At 30.4% G+C, this 22,037-nt stretch overlaps 1 protein-coding gene across 1 annotated transcript; it reads right to left on the bottom strand.

The window, feature by feature from the left end:
- Positions 1 to 11,328: 11,328 nt before the first annotated feature.
- On the bottom strand, positions 11,329 to 16,893 carry LOC145052031 (uncharacterized). The gene is made up of 8 exons (XM_078999848.1): positions 16,494 to 16,893; positions 13,760 to 14,625; positions 13,443 to 13,670; positions 12,687 to 13,322; positions 12,404 to 12,584; positions 12,201 to 12,320; positions 11,987 to 12,108; positions 11,329 to 11,894 (listed from the first exon to the last, which is right to left on the bottom strand). The coding sequence occupies exons 1-4, from the start codon at positions 16,597 to 16,599 to the stop codon at positions 13,191 to 13,193; spliced, it is 1,332 nt and encodes a 443-aa protein (XP_078855974.1). The 5' UTR covers positions 16,600 to 16,893; the 3' UTR covers positions 11,329 to 11,894; positions 11,987 to 12,108; positions 12,201 to 12,320; positions 12,404 to 12,584; positions 12,687 to 13,190.
- Between the last annotated feature and the right edge of the window lie 5,144 nt (positions 16,894 to 22,037).

Here is a 22,037-nt window from a genome sequence, read left to right as displayed (position 1 = left end):
GACTGGCTCGACGAGTCTGGCCTGGGTTGGGAAACCTTAATTTCTGAACTTGTTGCCCTGTTTAAGCATCATATTCTCATTCCCTCAGCCTCATCTTCAGCCTCCAGACCCCAAACCCTCACCCACGAAACCCTAGTGCACCTAGTGAGTATTTGAGCCACCTTTGTGTGATTTGTGTACTCTTGAAGAGGAAGAAGGAGAAGAAGAAAGTTGGAATTTCAAGAAGGAGGAAGTACATCTAGAAGATACACTCCAGTGGCTGCATTTCTTGGTAATCAAGTCTTCATCTTGGCTTTTGACTTAATAGATCTCTTTATAGTCCCTTTTATGAAGATTTTGGTCCATGAATGGGTGTTTGTGGGATTTGGATGTCCCCAAGCAAGATCCTTTCAGATCCAAGAGTTTTGTGGGTAGTTAAGGCATAAAGATGGAAGCTTTATTCCATTAGAACTCCCCATGCAAAGTTTAAGAGGTTGTTATGGCCTTTTGAGAAAAAAGGGTCATGCATGCATGTAAAGGCAGTAGCTTTGCGTGTTATTCCGACCCTAGAAAGTTAGATCTGGGTCTTGGATAATTTGTGCTCGATTGAAATCATCTAAATAGATTTGGAGATAGAGTGAATCGATGAGTCACTTATAGGACTCGGCGAGTCAGACCGTTTCCTTACCCAAAACCCTTCTGCTAGAAGGTATGAGTTGAGTTAGTAAGGCACTCAGTCAGTCTGGGTTCATAGTGGACCTGAAGATCATCGTACTTGACGAGTTCAAGGAGGAACTCGGCGAGTCCAAGGCAATCTCCCTAATTTATGAAGGTGGACTCGACAAGTTCAAAGGAGAACTCGACGAGTCAGATGAAGAAGGCTCCCAATGTGTTGAAGGCGTACTCGATGAGTTCAAGGAGAACTCGACGAGTATGATCGAAGTCCAGAAGTAACTTGTGAATTGTGGGACTCGACGATTTGATGAGTCAACTTGGCGAGTTGATGTCAACTCGGAGCGTTGACTTTGACCAAGTTTGACCTAGTTTGACTTTTGAGGGTATTGTGGTCTAAGTGTTATTTTGGGTCTTAATAGTTCGGGGAGCCGAAGGATCGGCAGTTTAGGAGTCGCCTGATAGCAGTCAGAAGTGTTCAGCTAGTCTTCAGCAGTGCAAGGTGAGTCTCCTTACTGTTTGTATGGGTCTAAGCCACCAATGTCGGCCCATTATGTTATGTTTATGTATAGTAGGAAGACTCGGGGGTTAGCCCAAAGCACTTATTGAATATATTCCGGGTTTCAACCTGATGTCGGGCGAGGCCCCAGGAAGGTCGGAATGCTAGAGGTCTTTGTGATTCTTACATGAGCAGGTATGATAGATTTAGGACTGGGGCTCCGATGTCGGGGTAAGCCCGTAGTATGTTAGATGATAGTATGTCTCCGGACCGGGGGTCTGATGCCGGGGCAATCCCGAGGAAGATTCTTATGTTGTATGTTAGATTATACTTATTGTGTCTGTGATATTTATATGTGCCTAGTAAGGAGGTGAGTGTGGGCAAGGTCCCGTATCTCATCACTAGCTAAGTATGGATGAGATTCCATATCTCAACATTAGCAGAGTAGGGGCGAGGCCCGTGATAGGAAGGGAGTGACTGTGGGGGGGCGGGGGGCGTATCACACTATTAACAGGAGTATGGACGGGGTTCCATAACTTCAGTAGCAGGACAGGGGCGAGGCCCTAGTTAGGCGAGACCTTATATCAGGGAACAGTTAGAGAGTGCTTATTTATTAGTATGCTATTTGATTGTACGTATATGTGTAGCGGGCGAGGCCCGGAGGCAGGCGGGGCCTAAGAGAGACAAATTTGTATACCGAGCGGGGCTTGATTCCAGATGGGACCTGATGCCGGGCGGGGCCCGATGCAGCGGGCGGGGGCCCAGTACGTGGTTATGTGTTCATGGTTATATGCATATGGTATGTGGTAGGTTGGGGAACTCACTAAGCTTCGTGCTTAAGGTTTTAGTTTTGGTTTCAGGTATTTCCGGTAGCGGAGGGAAGAGCTCGGGGTGATCGCATGACACACACCAAGAAGTTTTAGCCTAGGATGTTTTTACTCTGATAATTAGAGCATGTTTTGAAATGATACTCTAATTTGATATATCTATATTTAGATATGGTTGAAATTATTGGATACTTATGGTTTTATTAATGTTTTAAAAAGAAATTTTTAGTCATGATTTTTGGGATGGGACAGGGGCATTATTGAATCTCAATTTCGTTTCTGCCTTTCTTTAAACGAAGACATTGTCTTTGGGTCAAGGTTTTTCAAGAGAAAGCAGGGGTAAACAGTGGTAGGGACTGGTCATAGGGTTTTTCTGACCGAGATAGGAAGAAAACTGGAAATTATTTCAGCGAAGGAGAGAAACAATGCTTGATATAAAAGAAAAGCATGCCAAAATTGAAAGATTTTTGCCGGATCTCAGGCTTCAAGACGATTTGACCGAAAACTGAGGAATAATAATTCAAAGTCCACCCTTTTCAATTAACCGAATAAGATTTAGTTTTTTTTTAAGATTCAGTATTCTTTAATGCATAAAGTGATTATAAATATTACGGTAAAAGCTTGTACCTCTTAAAATTCAGAATTTGAGGTTAAATGCACACACACACACAAGTAGCATATTCACGCGATGCAGCGGGCGCATAATAGTTTCATTCCGGTGATTGGTTAATTTTTCCTAGACGACAAATTGTTTGGTTTCGATTTATTTCGAGCAGTGTTTCGCCGCTCTTTTTTCGTATCAGTCTTTTTTAATTGTGTGGAAGCACATGTATGATAGATGTGTATGTAAAATAAGCTATTTGATAATATTTTTTAAAATAATTCATTATAGAAAATATGAAAAAAAAATTATTTTATTATTTTTGCTTAATCGATAGAGTAACTTTTATTTGTCAATGTCCACTTTGTGGTCAAGTAGTATGGGACTATGGTTAAATAGGACATAAAATTAACTAAAATATAGTATTAGATATAAAAACGATTTACAATAAAAAAATATGTTTTAATATTAAACGAATTTCATTTCACAAAACAATCAAAATATTCACAATAAATTTTTACATTATTATTTTTCTATTTGAAAATGTTTTTTTTGATATTTCAACAGAAACCGTTTTCTTTTACGTGATAAACCTTTGCATTGACAAAGTAATTTTACCTTATAGAAAAATAAAAATTTATAGATGTACTTCTTCCTCTGTATCTCATGATGTCAAGTGTATTTGAACTTTGTTCATTTAGTGACATGCTTCACTGACAACTACAACCTAATTTCACAACCAAAATACAGAAAATAGGAAAACCAAAAGAAGAAAGAGAAACTACAATGGAAGGAGAAGACTTCGGTGGTAGAATGTGGCGCAGAAGATCATGGATCTTGGTGGTTTAAAGGAGCAACGACAATGACAGATCGTTGTGTTCGGCGGCCGTAAACATATACTATAAGTGTATGAATATGATAAACTATTAATTTGACCAAACCACATAGTTATATTCTTATTGGTATTTAACTGTTAACACTTATCTCATAATCTAAGTGGTATTTGGCAACTAAAATTTTTCCTTCAATTTTAATTTTTTAATGAAAAAAAATCATTAATCTAGTTAATTATAAATAAGAAAGTCAAATTTTGCTTTCTTAAACCACTATGCCACTATAAAAAAAATTGGAACCATATATAAGGAATAAATCAGGCAGCTGGCTGAAAAAGAAAGACAATGTTTAACGACAAAAATAACCCAACTAAGAGAAATCTTGCACAAGGACACATCTAAACAAGCACCTAATAACAACAAGAAGAAGACAACTAATCCAACAATAACTTGGCAGTGCCTCCAGGCATCTGAAATACAAAAATATGGAACAAACTTTGATGAGCTAGGCTAACTGAATCAGGAGCTTCTGGTCTACAACAAACTGAGTTTTTTAAAGGTAAAATCGTCCAAAGCTTTTAGTCGAGTTACCAAACAAACCAGACAAAATTAAGGCAAACCGTACAAACAAATGTAAGAAAGTGCATTGCTATTTCTTGCCTTTAATCCAAATTAAATGCAAGTAATAGAATACTATTGTCAAACACATTGTCCCATTTAATGCATTTAATGCATTTAACCTTAATTGAAAAAAGGGTGTTGACAAAATGATCAAATAAGACATATAGATTAAGAATTAGAAAGTATAGAACTTACACATTACCGGTGCAAAAGATCCAAAGTTAACTACTCTTCAAAAGCTCAATTTTTTTACGTCATCTGATCATTGTGTGTATGGTGCAAATTAATGCCTTATTTTTAATCTTTTTCTTTTGCAACCTTCCATCCTCACAAAAATTTCAAAGAAGAATGTCTAAAAAATGAAATACCAGAATGTTGCAGTTGATGGAAATAAAAAATGAAACAATAATATAAATGAAAAAAAATAGGATGTTATATTATTAAATAAATGGAAGTACATTGCTTCAGAAAAGCAAAACTTCAGATACTTTTTTATAGCCTTTCAAACGGCTTCTTTACCTTTCCACCAGGTTCCTAATTAAAAAAAACAATCTCTTAATTGTTGCTGGTGCTATTTCGTTCATGTGGTTTGCTACTTGGTAGTTACCCCCGATCTGGTGCTTAATCACTTCATCACACGTAAAGAAAAATGCCAAACCTATATCAAAATAATACATTCATTATGTGATTGGGATTAAAAAAAATTGAAACCTCACCCAGTTCTTTAGATCTCTTAATCAACAATAATGGTTTACAGTTGAGTGTTTTCAAAGTTGTTGTGTTCAAATGACAATGAGTGTTTTCAACCTCTTTGAAGAAGGTTTCCAAACTAATTACATTTTCCACTCAAAATCATATTTGATTTTCGTTTTAAAACTTATGTTAGAAAAATTTTACAGTAAAAAATTGTTTTAATATACAAGCAAATATCGTATATATTAAACACAAACATACTAAAAAGCTTAATAAAAGACATAATCATTTTGCTAAGTCTTCATGTCAGTTTGATGTGCTAAACTTTATTTAAGATCCATAACTCAAATTATAGAATTCAGCTATAACTATGGTAAAGAAAAGTCACCGAGCAAAAGAAATCAATAGACTTCAAATTGATGGCAAAAGTCAAAATTAGAAACAAAACATGGATAATTTGGTTATTAACCATTATAGTTTATGCATAGTGACATATTTCTGAACCTCTTTCTCCTTTTGTCTCGAGCAGACAAAAAACAGGCAGTTACGATTGGTCATCGTGATGGTGATGGTGGGTATCTAGAATTTGGATGGTGGGGTGGCGGAGGCGGCTAGGCATTGATGATGGATAATTTGGTTATTAACCTTTATAGTTTATACGTATCAACATACTCCTGAATCTCTTTCTCCTTTTGTATCAAGCAGACAAAAAAGACAAAAAAAAAAAAAAACAGGCGGTTATGTCGGTCATCGTGATGGTGATGGTGGGTATCTAGAATTTAGATGGCGGGGTGGCGGAGGCAGTTAGGTATTGGAGATGGTGGAGATATATAATTTGGGAGCTAAGGAAAGTGGTAGTAACAACTATAAAGCAAACGGTGGTCAAGGTTGTGGTGACTGTCTACATTTACCCACTAGTTGGTGACAGAGATAGGGGCAACGATGATTAAGGCGATTGTGGCGTCTGTGACGGTGAGTAGTATCGGGGTTAGATAGTAAGTTAGGGTAGAGAGAGATTCATATATGGATAATGGTGTGGGTTCGTTTCCGAAAAATTGGTGCAAGCGTAGATAGATGATGGAGATCAATGATAGATTTAGTATAGGGCACACGGTTGCACGTGCAACCCCTGACTTTTCCGGACACAATGTAACATTTTCCAAAAAATTTCGAAATTTTTATTTTTCTACTATCGTGCAACCCCTGACCTTCCTGTGATAACCCTACTATGAAATCCTGTGTCCGCTCCGGCTAGAGATGACGGTCAAGTGCGATGATGGCAACTCTCAGAAGATTAGGGTTTATGGGTATTGGATTGAGAGAAAATGTGAGTTAATAGTAAAATGAGAGAAATAATATTATTGTTTAATTTTTGAACTAAAAAACGGGTACGTTGTGTTTTTTCTAGTTAATTAAAATGATATCTTATAAGTTATATGACAAGTAAGTAATAAGCATAACATGTTTGTAAATGATGTATTAGATTTTGTACCTCATAAAATTCAAGAAATATATAATATGTTTTATATAATAGTAAATAATATATATATATATATATATATATATATGTATATATATATATATATATATATATATATAAGGAAAAATGAATATACCCTTAAGGGTACATAAGCTTAGGTACATAAACTCACCATACTACGTCCTTTGTATCATGTGTACATTGTAATTGTCCAATGTTCTTATAATTCAACTACTAACTTGATTTACTTCCAAGATTTTTATAAATTTCATATTTATCTTACTCTAACATAATTTTCATATTCAACTATAATATATATAGCCTAGTAGGTGTTCGCCAAAAAGATGTGATGTAAGAGAAAAATAATAGTGAAATTTCGAAAATCTTTAAAGTAAATCAATTTAGGTGTTAAGTTTAAGAACACCATAATGAATATATCAAACAAAACGACATATTATTGTGATTTTGGGTACCTAAGTTTACATAACCTTAAAGGTGTATTCACTTTATATATATATATATATATATATATATATATATATATATATATATATATATATATATATAGAGAGAGAGAGAGAGAGAGAGAGTTAGGTTCAAATGTTTCCAACAAGTATTGTGTGCATGAATGCACCAATCACAATTTAGCAAATTATTTATTAATTAAATAAATTAATAAAGGTAAATTAGTAAATCTTGAATCTAAAATTATGGTAATTGACATAAATGGGGGATTTGATTTAAAATCACCAAAATAAATATGTTGACCTAATAATCAAACCTTCAGATTTCTTCCATTCGTTCGTCCTTCAAAAATGTTCTTCCCCCTGATTAACCCTTTGACGATCGAAGAAGAGAGGAGGGTCAGACCTCATTCATAACCCTCCTACGATTGAAAAAGAGAGGACATCGGAGTTGGAATTTTTTGTCGGCAGTCGATTCTCTTCCCGCCGTAGTTTGCATCACCATCAATCAATACCATAATCGCCTCCACGTTTTCTCTTGTCCCTGATTATCAAAATATTGTTATTATTGGGTTGAAGATGATGATTTGCTTTCTGTTCTTGCCTACCATTCTCGATTTCCATGTATCGGCTTTTTGGAGATATTTCCTTTATGTAAGTATTTTTTTTCCAAGTCTCGGTACATTGTTGACTCTTTACATACTTTTCTTTAACAGTTTATCTTATCACTGATTTTTTTCATATGGCTTCTTGTTAGATCGACGTGGAAGTAGCTTAGATGCAATCACAAACATTGTATCAATAGAACTTTATGATAATTTTGTTAAAGGTACTGTTACTCATTTAATTTCTCTCTTAATTCAGACATGGTGATAATGATAAATAATGATTTCTTGATTGTTTCAAATGGTGATAAATAATGATTGCAATGTAACAGGTTGAATCTGATAACACAGTGACATCAGTGTGTTCACTAGAAGCTGAGTTTGCAAGACTTTTATGGGTTTTTGGCATGAACTCTTATGAAATTTTCAAGGAACATAAAAACTTAATTGCTTGTAGTTACAGGTAATTAATTAAGTATTTTGTTACTTAAACTTTTCCATCACCTCATTTATCATATTCATTCCATCTATGTTTTTTTGTATTTTTTTTATTTTGCTTCCGATCACACTAAGCCTTTCACAGGATTTTGGCTTGTTTGATGATAATGCCTAACATGTGTTTGTTTGAAAGCCATGGAGGTTCGCCTGCAGTGACTCCAGGGCATGAGACAAAGCCTCATGTTTGTAGTGGGGGATTAGTCGGTGCGCGAAAGATGGCCCGGAAACCCCCGTTAGGGATGTTCCCTTTCCAAAAAAAATGACTGAAAGAGAATCTAAAGAATTTAACCTTGTGGTATGCATTCTGTAAGTCCTTTATACTTCTCTCTCCCTTTGCAATTTTGATTCTTTTGATTGGATAATTACCACAAAATTTTGATTATGGGTGTATCCTCATGAATATCAAGCACCAAAGGAATAATCTTTAATTAGTAGTAGTAGCAAAATCGCCTTGGTATCTAATATGATGAGGGTAATTCTGCCAGAATGGAATCTCAAATTCCAATTCCGTTAAAATGAAATCTTGGATTCCAACGCTTATGTCTAATTCAACATAATCATTGAATTTTGTATGAGCTATCATGTCTAAAACTTGTTATTTTTCTACACTTACTCATTAGTTTGTTCATTTTCTTCAATTTTTACATATGAGTTTTGGTGTAATTCACGACTTTCATTCTATCAGAATATAAATATTACATACAACATGCGTTGCTAGTAATTCTGACATGATACATTTATACATGTTTTAGAATGTTTATGCATATAGAAGAAAAGACTATGATTTTAGTGCATTATGTAATGTATTCTGTTAGAGTGTATTTATATAAATGCATTCTGTTAGAATGTCTTTGAGAATGTTTGTTAACAACAAATATATTTGTTTAACTGGTAAGAGCTACTAACGAGTAATGTATCTTATTCTTTCAGAATTGCATGGAGAATGAATTCAATATTGATTATACAAGATAAATATTTGGAATCGAGTTCAACAACAAGTATATATGTGAAGATCAAGTTGATTATATAGACCATTGAAGACAATCAAGTGTATTTTTTCAATAATTGTATATTCAAAAATGTTATTTTCTAAGAATTTTATTCATTTTTTATGATATTCTGTTAGAATATGTATAACTATATTAAAATGAATAAGGATATTAGCCTGTAAAAATATGTATGATTGTGTATTTAATTTCGGATGTATATTAAGAATAAAATCATAGACAAGTTGGATGTATATAAATAATATCTTATTCTTAAATCAGGTCAATTATCAAATATTAATGCATTGAAAATGTATTCTGCAAGAATAAAATCGAAAATATATTTACTAGTTTATGGTTTGCATTCTGTCATTCTGACAGAATAAAATCGGATTTTTAAATTTGCATTAATTCAAAATATTCATATTTTTAAAAATAAATGAATTAATTATCCCTTAAAATCTGGAAATTTCATTTTTTAATATAGGTAAATTGTCCAAAATACCCTTATGCTGAAAATTATGTGATTATATGGTGCATGTTAGCCTATTGTAATATCATAGACTTTTAGATCATGACCTTTGATTCTATTCCATCCGGTGGTCCAGATCCGTGCATTCTGGCACACAATAGTTAGTAAAAACAAAATAATCTAACGCTATATATATATATATATATATATATATATAGATATATATATATATATATAAATAGATAGAGAGAGAGAGAGAGTTAGGTTCAAATGTTTTCAACAAGTATTGTGTGCCTAAATGTACCAACCACAATTTAGCAAATTATTAATTAATTTTTTTAATCCATGAGGGTAATTATGTAATCTTTCATTTTAATTTCTTATTTATTCTGAATCTTATCCCTTTATATTAGGCAATGTTTTATGATTGATTTACTTATCTTTAATGTAATTTTCTCTATATAATCGATTTTAACGTCCGATCCACAAACACAGATCACAATTGTCGAATACATAATCTGCCGATCAATTTGTGTTACTCATTCGATGGATGTTCATACTGGAAATCGGAACCAGGTATTGCTACATATTTACAAGCATCTGTTAACGATAATCCTGATATTGTTTCAAACGTCCCCCACACACCCTTTTACTGTTTTTATATATACAGATGTATTAAATCTGATAATCTTCCAGGAAAACGATGATCAAAATCCCGGGAAGGATTTGGGTAATGTCAATGATCCCAAGAATCCGGTGAATCAAGTTGTGAAGAAAATAAGAAGATGTAAAACATGCTTTGGAGTTGGTCATGATAGCAGGAATTGTCCTTTTGGATTGAAGAAATCATAGAACTACAAGAACTTCATCAAATTGGTCGTTTTTAGATATTATTTAGTTTGATTTCAGTAAAATAAAAGTAATTTTTGATGAATTATATGGTATTATCAAGTTTCAGTTTAGTGTAATAAAGTGGTCGTTTGATGAATTCTATGTGTCTTTCTTTAAGTATTATGGTTTAAATTAATAAGATGTTCGTGTTCTCTGCTATATTTATGTGTTATATGATCATACAGGTTATCATTCCAACTGAATATCAGAGCAGATTCGAGTTAACAAAAATTATTAATGCGTGCATTGATTCGAGTTAACAAAAATTGATATGTTTTATAAGTCATATTTGCTATAGTATTCTGATAGAATTATTTCATTCCGATAACATGCAGAGTTTTTTAATGCATATTTATATAACATTCTAATAGAATAATTTCGTCAAGAAAATATTCTGCAACTTTTCTTTAAAAAAAATACATAATAATATTGTTAAGTAGTTAATATAATGTACTGTTGAAATTTTTTATATTTGGAATGTGAATATAGTACCGTATGAATATTTTTTTCCTTTATCATGTTTTTAAAAAAAATCAAATCGGAATCATTTATTTTTATCAATGATCCCTAATATCAAGGCTTTTAATTTGCATAGAACCCGTTTTCATCCCTATTTTTACAAACGATATCTGCAATTTTTATACAAGAATTCATTATATTTTTACAAACGATATCTGCAATTTTTATACAAGAATTCATTATATTTATATTCTATTTCAAAATGACTATATATTATATAAACATATTCATTCCAACAGAATTTTATATATACACATACATTTACACACACATACTTACTTTTAAACAAGGTACATTTTAATGAAAAAAGATACTTACTTTTAAACAAGGTACAATTTAATGAAAAAAGATCCAATCGTCATCCACAACCAATTAACATAAAATTAAATCAATATAACGTATTCTACCAGAATCATAACAAATACTACATTGCATCATCATCATATAATCTGTAAAAAAACATTCTAGTCACAAAACATTATTAACCACAACATTGAATTATATTAACAAGATTATTAGAAACAAAAATACATCAACACATGCATTAGTAATGTTAATTTGTATTATATGAAAACTACATTACTAACAAGAACCTTTGATTTTCACAATGCACAACATCATCATCCCAGAATTTAAACAACGCATCAACACACCCTTTATACGAAAATTAACATTCCATTATAAGATATAAGCTTAAATACTGATAACATTACTTCATAACTTCTGATAGACAAACTACTTTTTCAAACATCTAACATAAGGCAGAGTCATGTTTCAACACCCAAAAAAACAAGTTCAACTCATGACATATCAAAGTTTATCTTACAACTTATTAAATACCACTCCAAATTCTTACCTACGACCCTTTGTTTTTCTTTTTTTCTTCCTGTTTTCATCTGACTCTCTTAGAAGCATATCTTGTTCCAAAATATCAAGCTTAAGAAACACTTCAAAATCTTTAACTATCATAGTCTTGAACTTATTGAAATCAGATGTCAACAATCTTGCCATGTATTTCGTCCTTAACTTAATTATAGCACTCACATCAGCATGCATTTTACCTGTAAGACCACACTCCCAACGCCCTTCATTTTCCCCCATGTAAGTTTCCATATGCCTCATGAGGTATATTTCACATTCTGTTCCAGCTTTTTCGACTAGCCAAGATATGTTCATCACACGTCCCGCTTTAAAAGTTAACGTTTTTGCCATTGGATGATGTTGTGATGTCAAGTAGTTGCAAAACAGTTTTTTCTGTCATTAATTACAACAGATACATCAAACATACTCTTATAATATTCCTTAGAATGGAAAACTATTGATCAGAAATTTATTGATTATCTTACCACCAGGTTTGGTATCATGCCATACTTTCTTTCCAAAGTTCCTCTTCTCTTCACATGATCTACTATGTAGTACAAACTTGATCTCAGATCAAAGATGAGTAAGTAATACTTTCCATCATCAACTATTGGGAAGAAAACATTGTACACATTAAAAGAAGAGGTTAAGTTAATATTAATTGATGCCACAAATATTATATTGATAAAATAAACTTACAAGTGCAACATCTCTAAAACTTGGCTTCACATCAAATTTCTTAGTGTAGATTCGCAATAAAGTAGCAAAAAGCCTACATTTCATATCTTCCGACTTTAGCTCATTCAATATATCTTCTGTCTAAAAAACCCCACCTCAACATCAATATTAATTCTACAAACATAAATTTGAATTAAAAATTATTTTACAAAATAAATTCATACCACAATAGTTGTATCGAAGAAAAATCTCGAAAGCGATGATTCATCCTTGTAGTTCTCCATTTTATTTAAAAACGCAGCCCAACAATCAATTATTTTAGAATGCAAAAACATTCCATGATTGAATTGATATGCAAAACCCTGGTGCAGCAAATGACCTGTTCCAATGTCCCAAATCTCATCCCTGTGAAAAAAATTATGTATAAAATTAATTTGAATACATTCATTTTAAAATTATAGAAATATAATAGGTGACACATATATAAACATATATATAAATACGGACCCATCATCTCTTTTAGATGCAAAAACTGAATTGCATATCCATGTTTCATCCTTAGTCAGTTTTTCCCAACCTTAATAATTCTTTCAATATAGGGCGAATGAAAGACTTTTGCCTTTTTAGGAATACGTTTTTCCCTTTTGTCATTATCATCATATCCTGCAGCATTATCAACAGCTTCTCCTATATTTCTTCCTACCAAATTATCCCCACTGATTACTGACATTCGCTTTTTCTTTCTATACACCTGTAACTCAGTTTCATCCAACAACTTAATCATTTCCTCATTCACCCCTGGAAGTCGATGAAACTGAGTCATTTCTAAAGAAGTCGTATCAACAGGTGTGGTATAATTGACTTCTTTTTCTGTATTAACTTCAGTAAGTATCAATCCTCCAACAGGTGAACTATTCCCTTCACCGCCATCACCTATATCATTCATATTTACCTCATTAAAGCAGGAAGGCTCATGCACTTTTCCTTCAAACACTCCCTTGAAAAGTTCATTCATTTCTCCATCCACTCATTCAGCACCACACTATGAGGTAATTTTTCCAAACCATCCTTCAACGCAACCTCCATAGTACTTTTCTCTGTTAGAATTACCCCATAACTATGCTCTATAACAGCAGCGTACGCCTGCAACACATATAATTAATAAATAATTACATTACAAGAATATGTACTATATATTCTATTGGAATATATCATTAACTATTAGTTTCAGAATATGTACTTCATATTCTACCATAATATTACCTCCTCATCTCCAAAATCCCTCTTAAAGCTTAGCATTTGCTGTTCTTTAGCTCCTGTTTCATCGCCCATATCGACATCATCATGCTCATCCTGAAACTGCCTCCCGAACCCTCCCAAACTGATTTCCAATCGTTGAATCTCTAACAATTTAGCACCGTTTATATGCCCAATAAAAGGAAGCCTTTTGTCTATCTTGATAGAATACTTCATGATATACACGTACACCAACTGAAAAAAAAAAACATTAACTTAATCAATACATCAATAATAAATCGATACGAAATATATATTTTCATATAAAACTATTTCAAACTTACAATCAGAAGTGTAATAGGACCACTGTAGTAGCTTGATTTGTCATCCCTTTTCCATAGTTTTTTCCTAGATCCCAAACAATCAAGCATATATTTACACCAATTTAACTTTAAAAAGTCTTCTACCAACACCAACTTCCTTACCACTTTTATTTGATTTGTTCCCATCAACATTGACTCTATGAAGTTGTTAACAAATAAGGTCAAAAAATTCAGCCTAAACATCAAATTATCCTTTGTTGTAGCATGAATCCTTCTTAAATACTCCTCACCATTGAACTTATCACCACTATATTGTCCCCTCCATTCTTCTAGAATTTGATTTCCCTTATCACACAATGGTAACTCATTGATGTCTTCTCCACCAAATGGCAACCCCATCATATCATGCACTGTTTGTTCTGTTATCTCAATAACAGAGTTTTGTAGGACAAGTCTTTTACTATCTGCATCATAAACATCTAAAAGATAGTAGCTTAGTTGTCCAAGATAACTTGTAATATTCACTTGCAGAATTGATCCAAAACCCATTCTCAAGATTGCTTGTTTCTGTTCCGGCGACATTCCCATAACAGCTGCAGTGATGTTATCACATTTCATTCTGGTTGGAAGGTATCTTAAACCAGGTGGGTATTCCTTATTTGTTTTTCTAACATTATCTTCTTTTTCCTCTTTGACGGATTCAGCAATTCCCTTATTTTTTAAACGTTTTACAGTTGGAACTCTATCAAATTGCCTCTTCGACCTTATCTCTCTTTCCAAAAGTAGTGCATTTAAAGGTTTAGGAGTTGTCTTTTGTTCAACTGATTTATCAAGTTTTTTCTTTGACCTTCTTTCTCGGTTCACATGTTCTTCTTCCTGAATTTGTTCTGATACAACACACAATAGATAGCATAATGTTTAGTATTAGATAATTTGGGATTAATGTTTTATAAATTAAGATATTCCGTATATTATAACAGATTAAAATTTTATTTCTATAACAAAACCATCATACACACAAAATACCGATTCAAACAGAATAAAACATTAACATCACACAAATATATTATAATATAATAAATTCTAACAAAATATAAAAATAAATTATTCTACAACAATCAAATACTGTTTATTCAGAGTTATACCAGAATCATATTCACACTCATATGCAACATTACATTCTTTTAGAATATTACACACGTAATCTTTTCCAATATATAAGATTTTGATTGTTTCGGTTTAATTCATTAATCATCTACAAACTTTGATTCAGTTACAATTTAACATTTTTATGCTAAGCTAATTAACTACTTACACGGATAAATTTTCATTACAAAGTTAACTAATAAAACAAGTAGGCTAATTCTACAAGAATCAAATACATTTAATTTAGAATTCTATCAGATTCATACAATCGAATTTCACACTCATATATAATATTACATTCTATTAAAAGTGTTAAATAGTGAAACAAGTAGACTTATGCTAGCAGAATATCAACCATTTTCAGGTTCATATACACAGAACATTCTATTAGAATATGAAACATGTAAACTTATTCCACATAAGTTAACTATGATTTTTTCAGTTGAAGTCATTAATCATCTACAAACTATGATTACATTACAATTAAAAATCTGTATAAAATGCTAATTAACTACTTCAATATAGAAATTTAGCGTACAATGTTAACTAGTAAAACAACTAGACTTATGCTAGCAGAATATCAGCCATGTTCATGTTCGTATACACATAAAATTCTATTAGAATATGAAACATGTAACCTTATTCCACATACAGGAACTATCAATTTTTCAGTTTCAGTCATTAATCATCTACAAACTGTGATTCCATTAGAATTAAAATTCAGTATAAAATGCTAATTAACTACTTCAGTATAGAAATTTAGCTTACAATGTTAACTAGTAAAACAAGTACACTTATGCTAGCAGAATATCAACCATGTTCAGGCTCTTATAGACATTACATTCTAATAGAATATGAAACATGTATACTTATTCCATATACAGGAACTATCAATTTTTCAGTTTCAGTCATTAATCATCTACAAACTATGATTCCATTAGAATTAAAATTCTGTATAAAATCCTAATTAACTACTTCAATATAGAAATTTAGCTTACAATGTTAACTAGTAAAACAAGTACACTTATGCTATCAGAATATCAACCATGTTCAGGTTCTTATACACATTACATTCTAATAGAATATGAAACATGTATACTTATTTCATATACAAGAACTATGATTTTTTCAGTTTAAAATGCTAATTAACTACTTAAATATAGAAACTTAGATTACAATTCTACCAGAATATCAACAATGTTTAGGTTCATATACACAGAACATTCTATTAAAATATGAAACATGTAACCTTATTCAACATACAATCACTACGATTTTTTCAGTTTTAGGTACTAAATCATATACAAACTGTGATTCCATTAGAATTTAAAACCTGTAAAAAAAAGCTAACTAACAACTTAAATTTTAACCAGTAAAACAAGTATACTTATTCTATCAGAATAACAACCATGGTCACGTTCATATAAACAGAACATTCTGGCAGAATAACATACACAGTAACGATTCTTAATAAAATACGAAAAAATGACACATTTTTCTTCCAGACCACAAATCATACATGCATATAAAAGATTTCAAAAACACTTCCTAAATTCTACTACATTTTTCGAACTAAATAAACATTAAATATCACCAAAAAAATTGTTACCTTCAGGTTCAGCAACGAAATCTTCATTGTCGTCTTCAAGATTCAACGCCGTTTCTACTATGTTCTTGAACTTTGACTTAAATGAACTGGATCGTGTACTCCTCATTGTTGCAGAATACCATTAGTATAAGCCCCCAAATGTCGATTCCGTCTTCTAGGGTTAAATGTCGATATTTATAAGAAAAACCTTCAAACGATCTTCCGATTTTTGAAGACTGATTACAATAAATCATAATGTTTTTCAACCTCCTAAGGATTTGGGTTCTTGATTATTAGAGTAAGCGAGATATTTGGGATTATCGGTTGATCATTTCATATTATCCACCGTTTTCTAATTAAGAGACGGGGCAAAATACCATTCTACCATTGTTTGACCGGTCAATTGATTAAAGCCCATTTATTTGATTTTTTTCTATTTAATTTAAAAAGAAAATCAATTTCTTAAATTACCACAAATGATTGGCCTACAATCATTACATGGGCATACAATACTTAACAAAAACAAAATAATCTAACCCTATATATATATATATATATATATATATATATATATATATATATATATATATATATATATATATATATATATATGTTAGGTTCTTTAACAATAAAACTATGACTTTTCTTGAATATAACACGACAAAAGAAAAACATAAATTATTGGTTGAAATGAGAATAAAGTAACAATGGTTTACACATGGGATTTTAGAAAAGTCTATACATATATTGGCTTAGAAACGATAAAATTGTTACTTTTAAATAGTGGTGGTATATTTACCTGTTTTAATCTTGTTTGGTTTTCTAAAAAAACATACTACCGTTTAGTTGGTTTAGTTTATATCGGTTTTGGTTATAATCAATGTTTTAAAAACCGGTTTTTTTAGTTAAACCGGTATGGTGACTGGTTTCCGGTTTAACCGGTTCGACCACCAGGTGAACCGGTTTCTATATTTTTCATCATTCTTTCTATTTTACTACACAAACACACACACACACACACATATATATATATATATATATATATATATATATATATATATATATATATATATATATATATTATGAATTTGATATTTACAAGTTCGAACATTAAAAATACACATAAAAATAAGTTGTAGATGAATCTAAATACATTAAAATAACACATAAACATAAGTTTTAGTGTTTACATCAATCCATATATGTTAAAAAGAAAATAAAGTATAATACCGAAACGAAATATAGTTTTTTGATGAATACAAACACATGAAAAGAATTTATAACATTTACCATATGCTTTTATTTAGAGGGAACTAAATAGATTTGAAAAAAAAAAAACCGTTAAAATTTATTATGTAAATGGTTCTTTTTCATGTGTTTTTATTCGGTGTAACCGGTTTATTTTGACCGGTTCAACTGACTTTTTCTAAAACCGGTCAGTTCAATCCGGTTCAGAAATCAATGTAAAACCGGTGATAGTTGAACCGCTCCCTCTCCCGGTTCCCGGTCCAACAGGTTCGACCGGCCGGTTCAAACCGATTTTTAAAACATTGGTTATAATTGGGTTCGTTGTTTTAGATCTTTTTGCAGTACAATTGAGTTAAAAATAGAAAAACAAAACTTGTTTTTTTTCAGTTAAAAACCGGAAAAATAAGTTTTAAATATTTGGGGGTGTTTGGAATTGTTTTTTTAAACAACTTACAAATTTTAAAATGGATTAAACATAAGGTTTACAACTTATTGATTTATTGTATTTTTTAAAACCCAATAAGAGGAAAAAAAATGTTTGTAGATCTCAAAAGCATTATTCAAAATGACTTTTTTATTGGTTATAAAAAGCTTTCAAAAATAAGTTTTAAAAAATATATAAAACTTGACTTTTTAAAATTTATTTTTTAACTTTTCATCTATAATAGCTTTAAAAATGAGATTTGAATTCAAACACTTTTTAACTTCTTGATTTATTGATTTTACAACCATAAAAATTAATACGAACACTTTTTTAAAAACTATTTTTACCCAATAAACCTTTTACTCAAAAACACTTTTGAAGATAAAAAAATAATCCCAAACACACATTTATTAAAATTATTACAAACCATCAGTTCAACTTTAGTTTTTCCAAAATAGATTCTCAAAAAAATCGGTTTCAGTTTACATGTCTACTTTTAAATGATCAAATAACATATAAATTTATCTTGCTGTAATTATTTATTTGATGATATTAATTTATTTTAATTTAATTTTACTGTATTATTTCTAGTTAACCTTAATGTATTATCTATATTTGACAAATAATAATATATTACTGTAACAATCATGTATTTTTTCTGTTCGGTAGATAATATATTTTTATTATAACTTAATGTATCATCAAAGTGGAATAGAATGTATTATATTATTACAATATTTATTGTATTTTAGAGTTTGATAAGAGATATCATATGTCTGAAAATAATTGTTTTTTTTTTTTTTTTTCATTTTTTTAAACTTCGGTCGGGATCATTTTTATCAAAATAACAAAAAAAAAAGGTTTTTTTTCTTAATTTATAAAAGTATAATGTTTTATATAAATTTCTTATAAATTTATGATCAATGTTTTAATTTTATAATAAAAAACCTTCAATATAAAATACATTTAAATAATGCTCTCTGTCGAAGAGAGAACACAATAAAATTATTATAAAATATAACAAACCTTTCTAAAATTAATGACTAAACTAAAACTTATTTGCAAATATTATAAATAAATGCCTATAATCGGTTTCCTAGATAAATATCAATTTTTTGTATTTGTTATATATATATATATATATATATATATATATATATATATATATATATATATATATATATATATATATATATATATATATATATATATATCATTGCCATGTCATTATTTGCCTGCAACATCAAATTTGTCAAAATACATGTCTATTTAGTCTACTATTTAAGATGGATAAGTTGCAATTATAAAGTTGTTTGAGATTTCATTTTGAACATCAAAAAAAAATTCTAAACAAAATAACTTATTGAGTTATGATGTTGAGAAATTAAGTTTTTTAAAAAATATTTAGATTATATTGTATGGTGGGAAAATTCAATAAATTATTTTTTAAAAATCGTTTATCTTAGCTTATTCGTGGTTTACTTATTCATTGTTTAAAAGAGGATATTTATCTTTTGCAACAAAAAAGTTATAAAAGTTTTGAAAAATTAGAATTTCTAACCTATCGAAATCTCATTTTTGAAATTTAATGAGAAATTATTTTAAAAGTCATTTTCTTGTTATGATACATTTTTTTGACTTGGTGATTTTTTTAAAAACTAATAAGTTAATAAATTGTTTTTAAATGAAATCTCAAATACCTCTATATGTTAGAGCTTTTATTTTATTATTATTTTTATTTTTTTTGAGTTATTGCTAAAAGCTGGGAACATTAAATTTTGATTTTCTTTCTCTTCTATAAGGATTTGCAGAGTAGGTTGTTGAATTCATCAATTTGAGGCCAAAAGGATAGAATTTATCAAGGCCATCTCATCTCGTTGGAGCTTGTTGAACTCATTATTTTGAAGGCAAAGGATGATGCGTGTCGAGGCCACCTGCCTCATCTTGTTGTGGCCCTTGTTGAGGCCACTCCTTATAACTTTATATGCATTAAAAATATATATATTGAACAATCTATCAACACATTTAACTCGTTACGTATATGAAAAGCGACAAGGTTATTAATAATATAAATGACGGCCTTACATTCAAAATAGTGATTTTTACATGTATATTAAAAATATTAAAAAAAATCTCTTCAAAAAGTACAATATTGAATATTTTAAAATAGAAATCGATGAATATGTATTAAAAAGATCTTATATATTCACGTTCTATCGTGAACAAGCATGAAAGAGTGCTACAATGGCATTACTATAGGCATACCTTTTTTTTTTTTTTGATAAAAGATGTCAGATCGTGTTGCATATTATATCGGGTGTTCTTTAATATGTACAATAAATTCGAAAACGGTATTTCGAAATAAAAAATGATTGTTGAGAATCAAAAGCAATAGATACACTATATTATCAATAATTACATACAAGTAATATTTTCTTCCAAAACATTATCCGAAGAAGTTTTCTCGTCTCATAAATAAATTTACACTATTTTTGTCGTCAATGTTCATCCATAACATGCAAAAAGTAAAAACATTTTTACAAACTTTTAAAACTGTAAAAAGATATAATATTTAGGAAGACTAAAACATTAGATTTTGAAAATGGTAAATTAAAAAGCAAGAGCATTGAATAGTCAAATATAATAATGAAGGAGACGTGACCTAAACGAAGTTGGAAAAGGAGTCAACATCCATTTTCCATTAAAGACACTGCAATCGAAAAAACTATACTTTAAAAAATTATAATATTAAGTCCTTAAGTACGTATATTGAAGGTATTTCCTGCAATTAAATAGTAAAATAACATAGATATTTTTAAATGGAAAAAAAATATAATTTACTGCAGATTTTTGGGAACTGAAATTGCATTCATTAAAGACTGTCACTAATTATTCCTGCTCGTGAATTCAGATTTTTTTCTTTAAATAGTTTATATATAAAAAAATCATTAAATCCAGTTATTTCAATTTTGTAAACATTAAAACACCGAAATTAAGCTGATATGACCACATGTAAATATAATAATATATATCAAGTTTTTCCTTGTATATCTATGAAAATTTATAAACTTTAATCTCAAGGGTTAAAAATTGATCTATTGTACGTTACCATAAATAAATTTTAATTATAATCTAGCATGGTCTATATATATATATATATATATATATATATATATATATATATATATATATATATATATATATATATATATATATATATATATATTATAGAGAGGAACATACCCTTTTTTGTTTTGTAACTTGGAGAGAGACAGAGATGTAGCAGGAAGAAGCCGTGAGGCTCAAGATGGATAGCGCCACAAGATATGATATGATATGATGCATGTATATGCAATATAAGATATAGATAGAGGCGCTATCCCTCCTGAGCTTAACAGATTCTTTCCTACTGTTTTCATGACATTAACACATGCTATCATCATCATCATCATCATCATCTACATTCTACCCACATCATACATTTGCCAACACAGGTTTCAGTCTACAGATATGTACTATGTATGTGTGGTCTATGGATGGAGGGATGGATGTGAGCATATACATACATAGGTTTGTATGTATATGTGACAATATATAAAGCTCCATGAGAATGGATTGTTCATGGTGATGGGTGGTGAAAGCAAAGGGGTCAGTGTCATATTTATAGTAGGTGAAAGAGAGAAATAGAAGGTGGGGTGGGGATGGGTAGATTTCACAAACGAAAGATATCCAGGCATCCAGCTGCACAAATTAAAGTATATACAGAACAAAAGTATACGGATTTTTAATTGGTATAAAATTAATAAATATATTTCAATATTTTTAATGATTCTCAATGGGGAAAAAATAAATATGTTTCACAACTCCTTGATAAAAATACCATTTTGTTTAAG

Source organism: Lactuca serriola, chromosome 5 (genome assembly GCF_051521515.1).
Source record: "Lactuca serriola cultivar US96UC23 chromosome 5, Lser_US96UC23_V15, whole genome shotgun sequence".
Classification (NCBI taxonomy): domain Eukaryota; kingdom Viridiplantae; phylum Streptophyta; class Magnoliopsida; order Asterales; family Asteraceae; genus Lactuca; species Lactuca serriola.
This window is presented reverse-complemented; position numbering and strand designations above follow the sequence as displayed.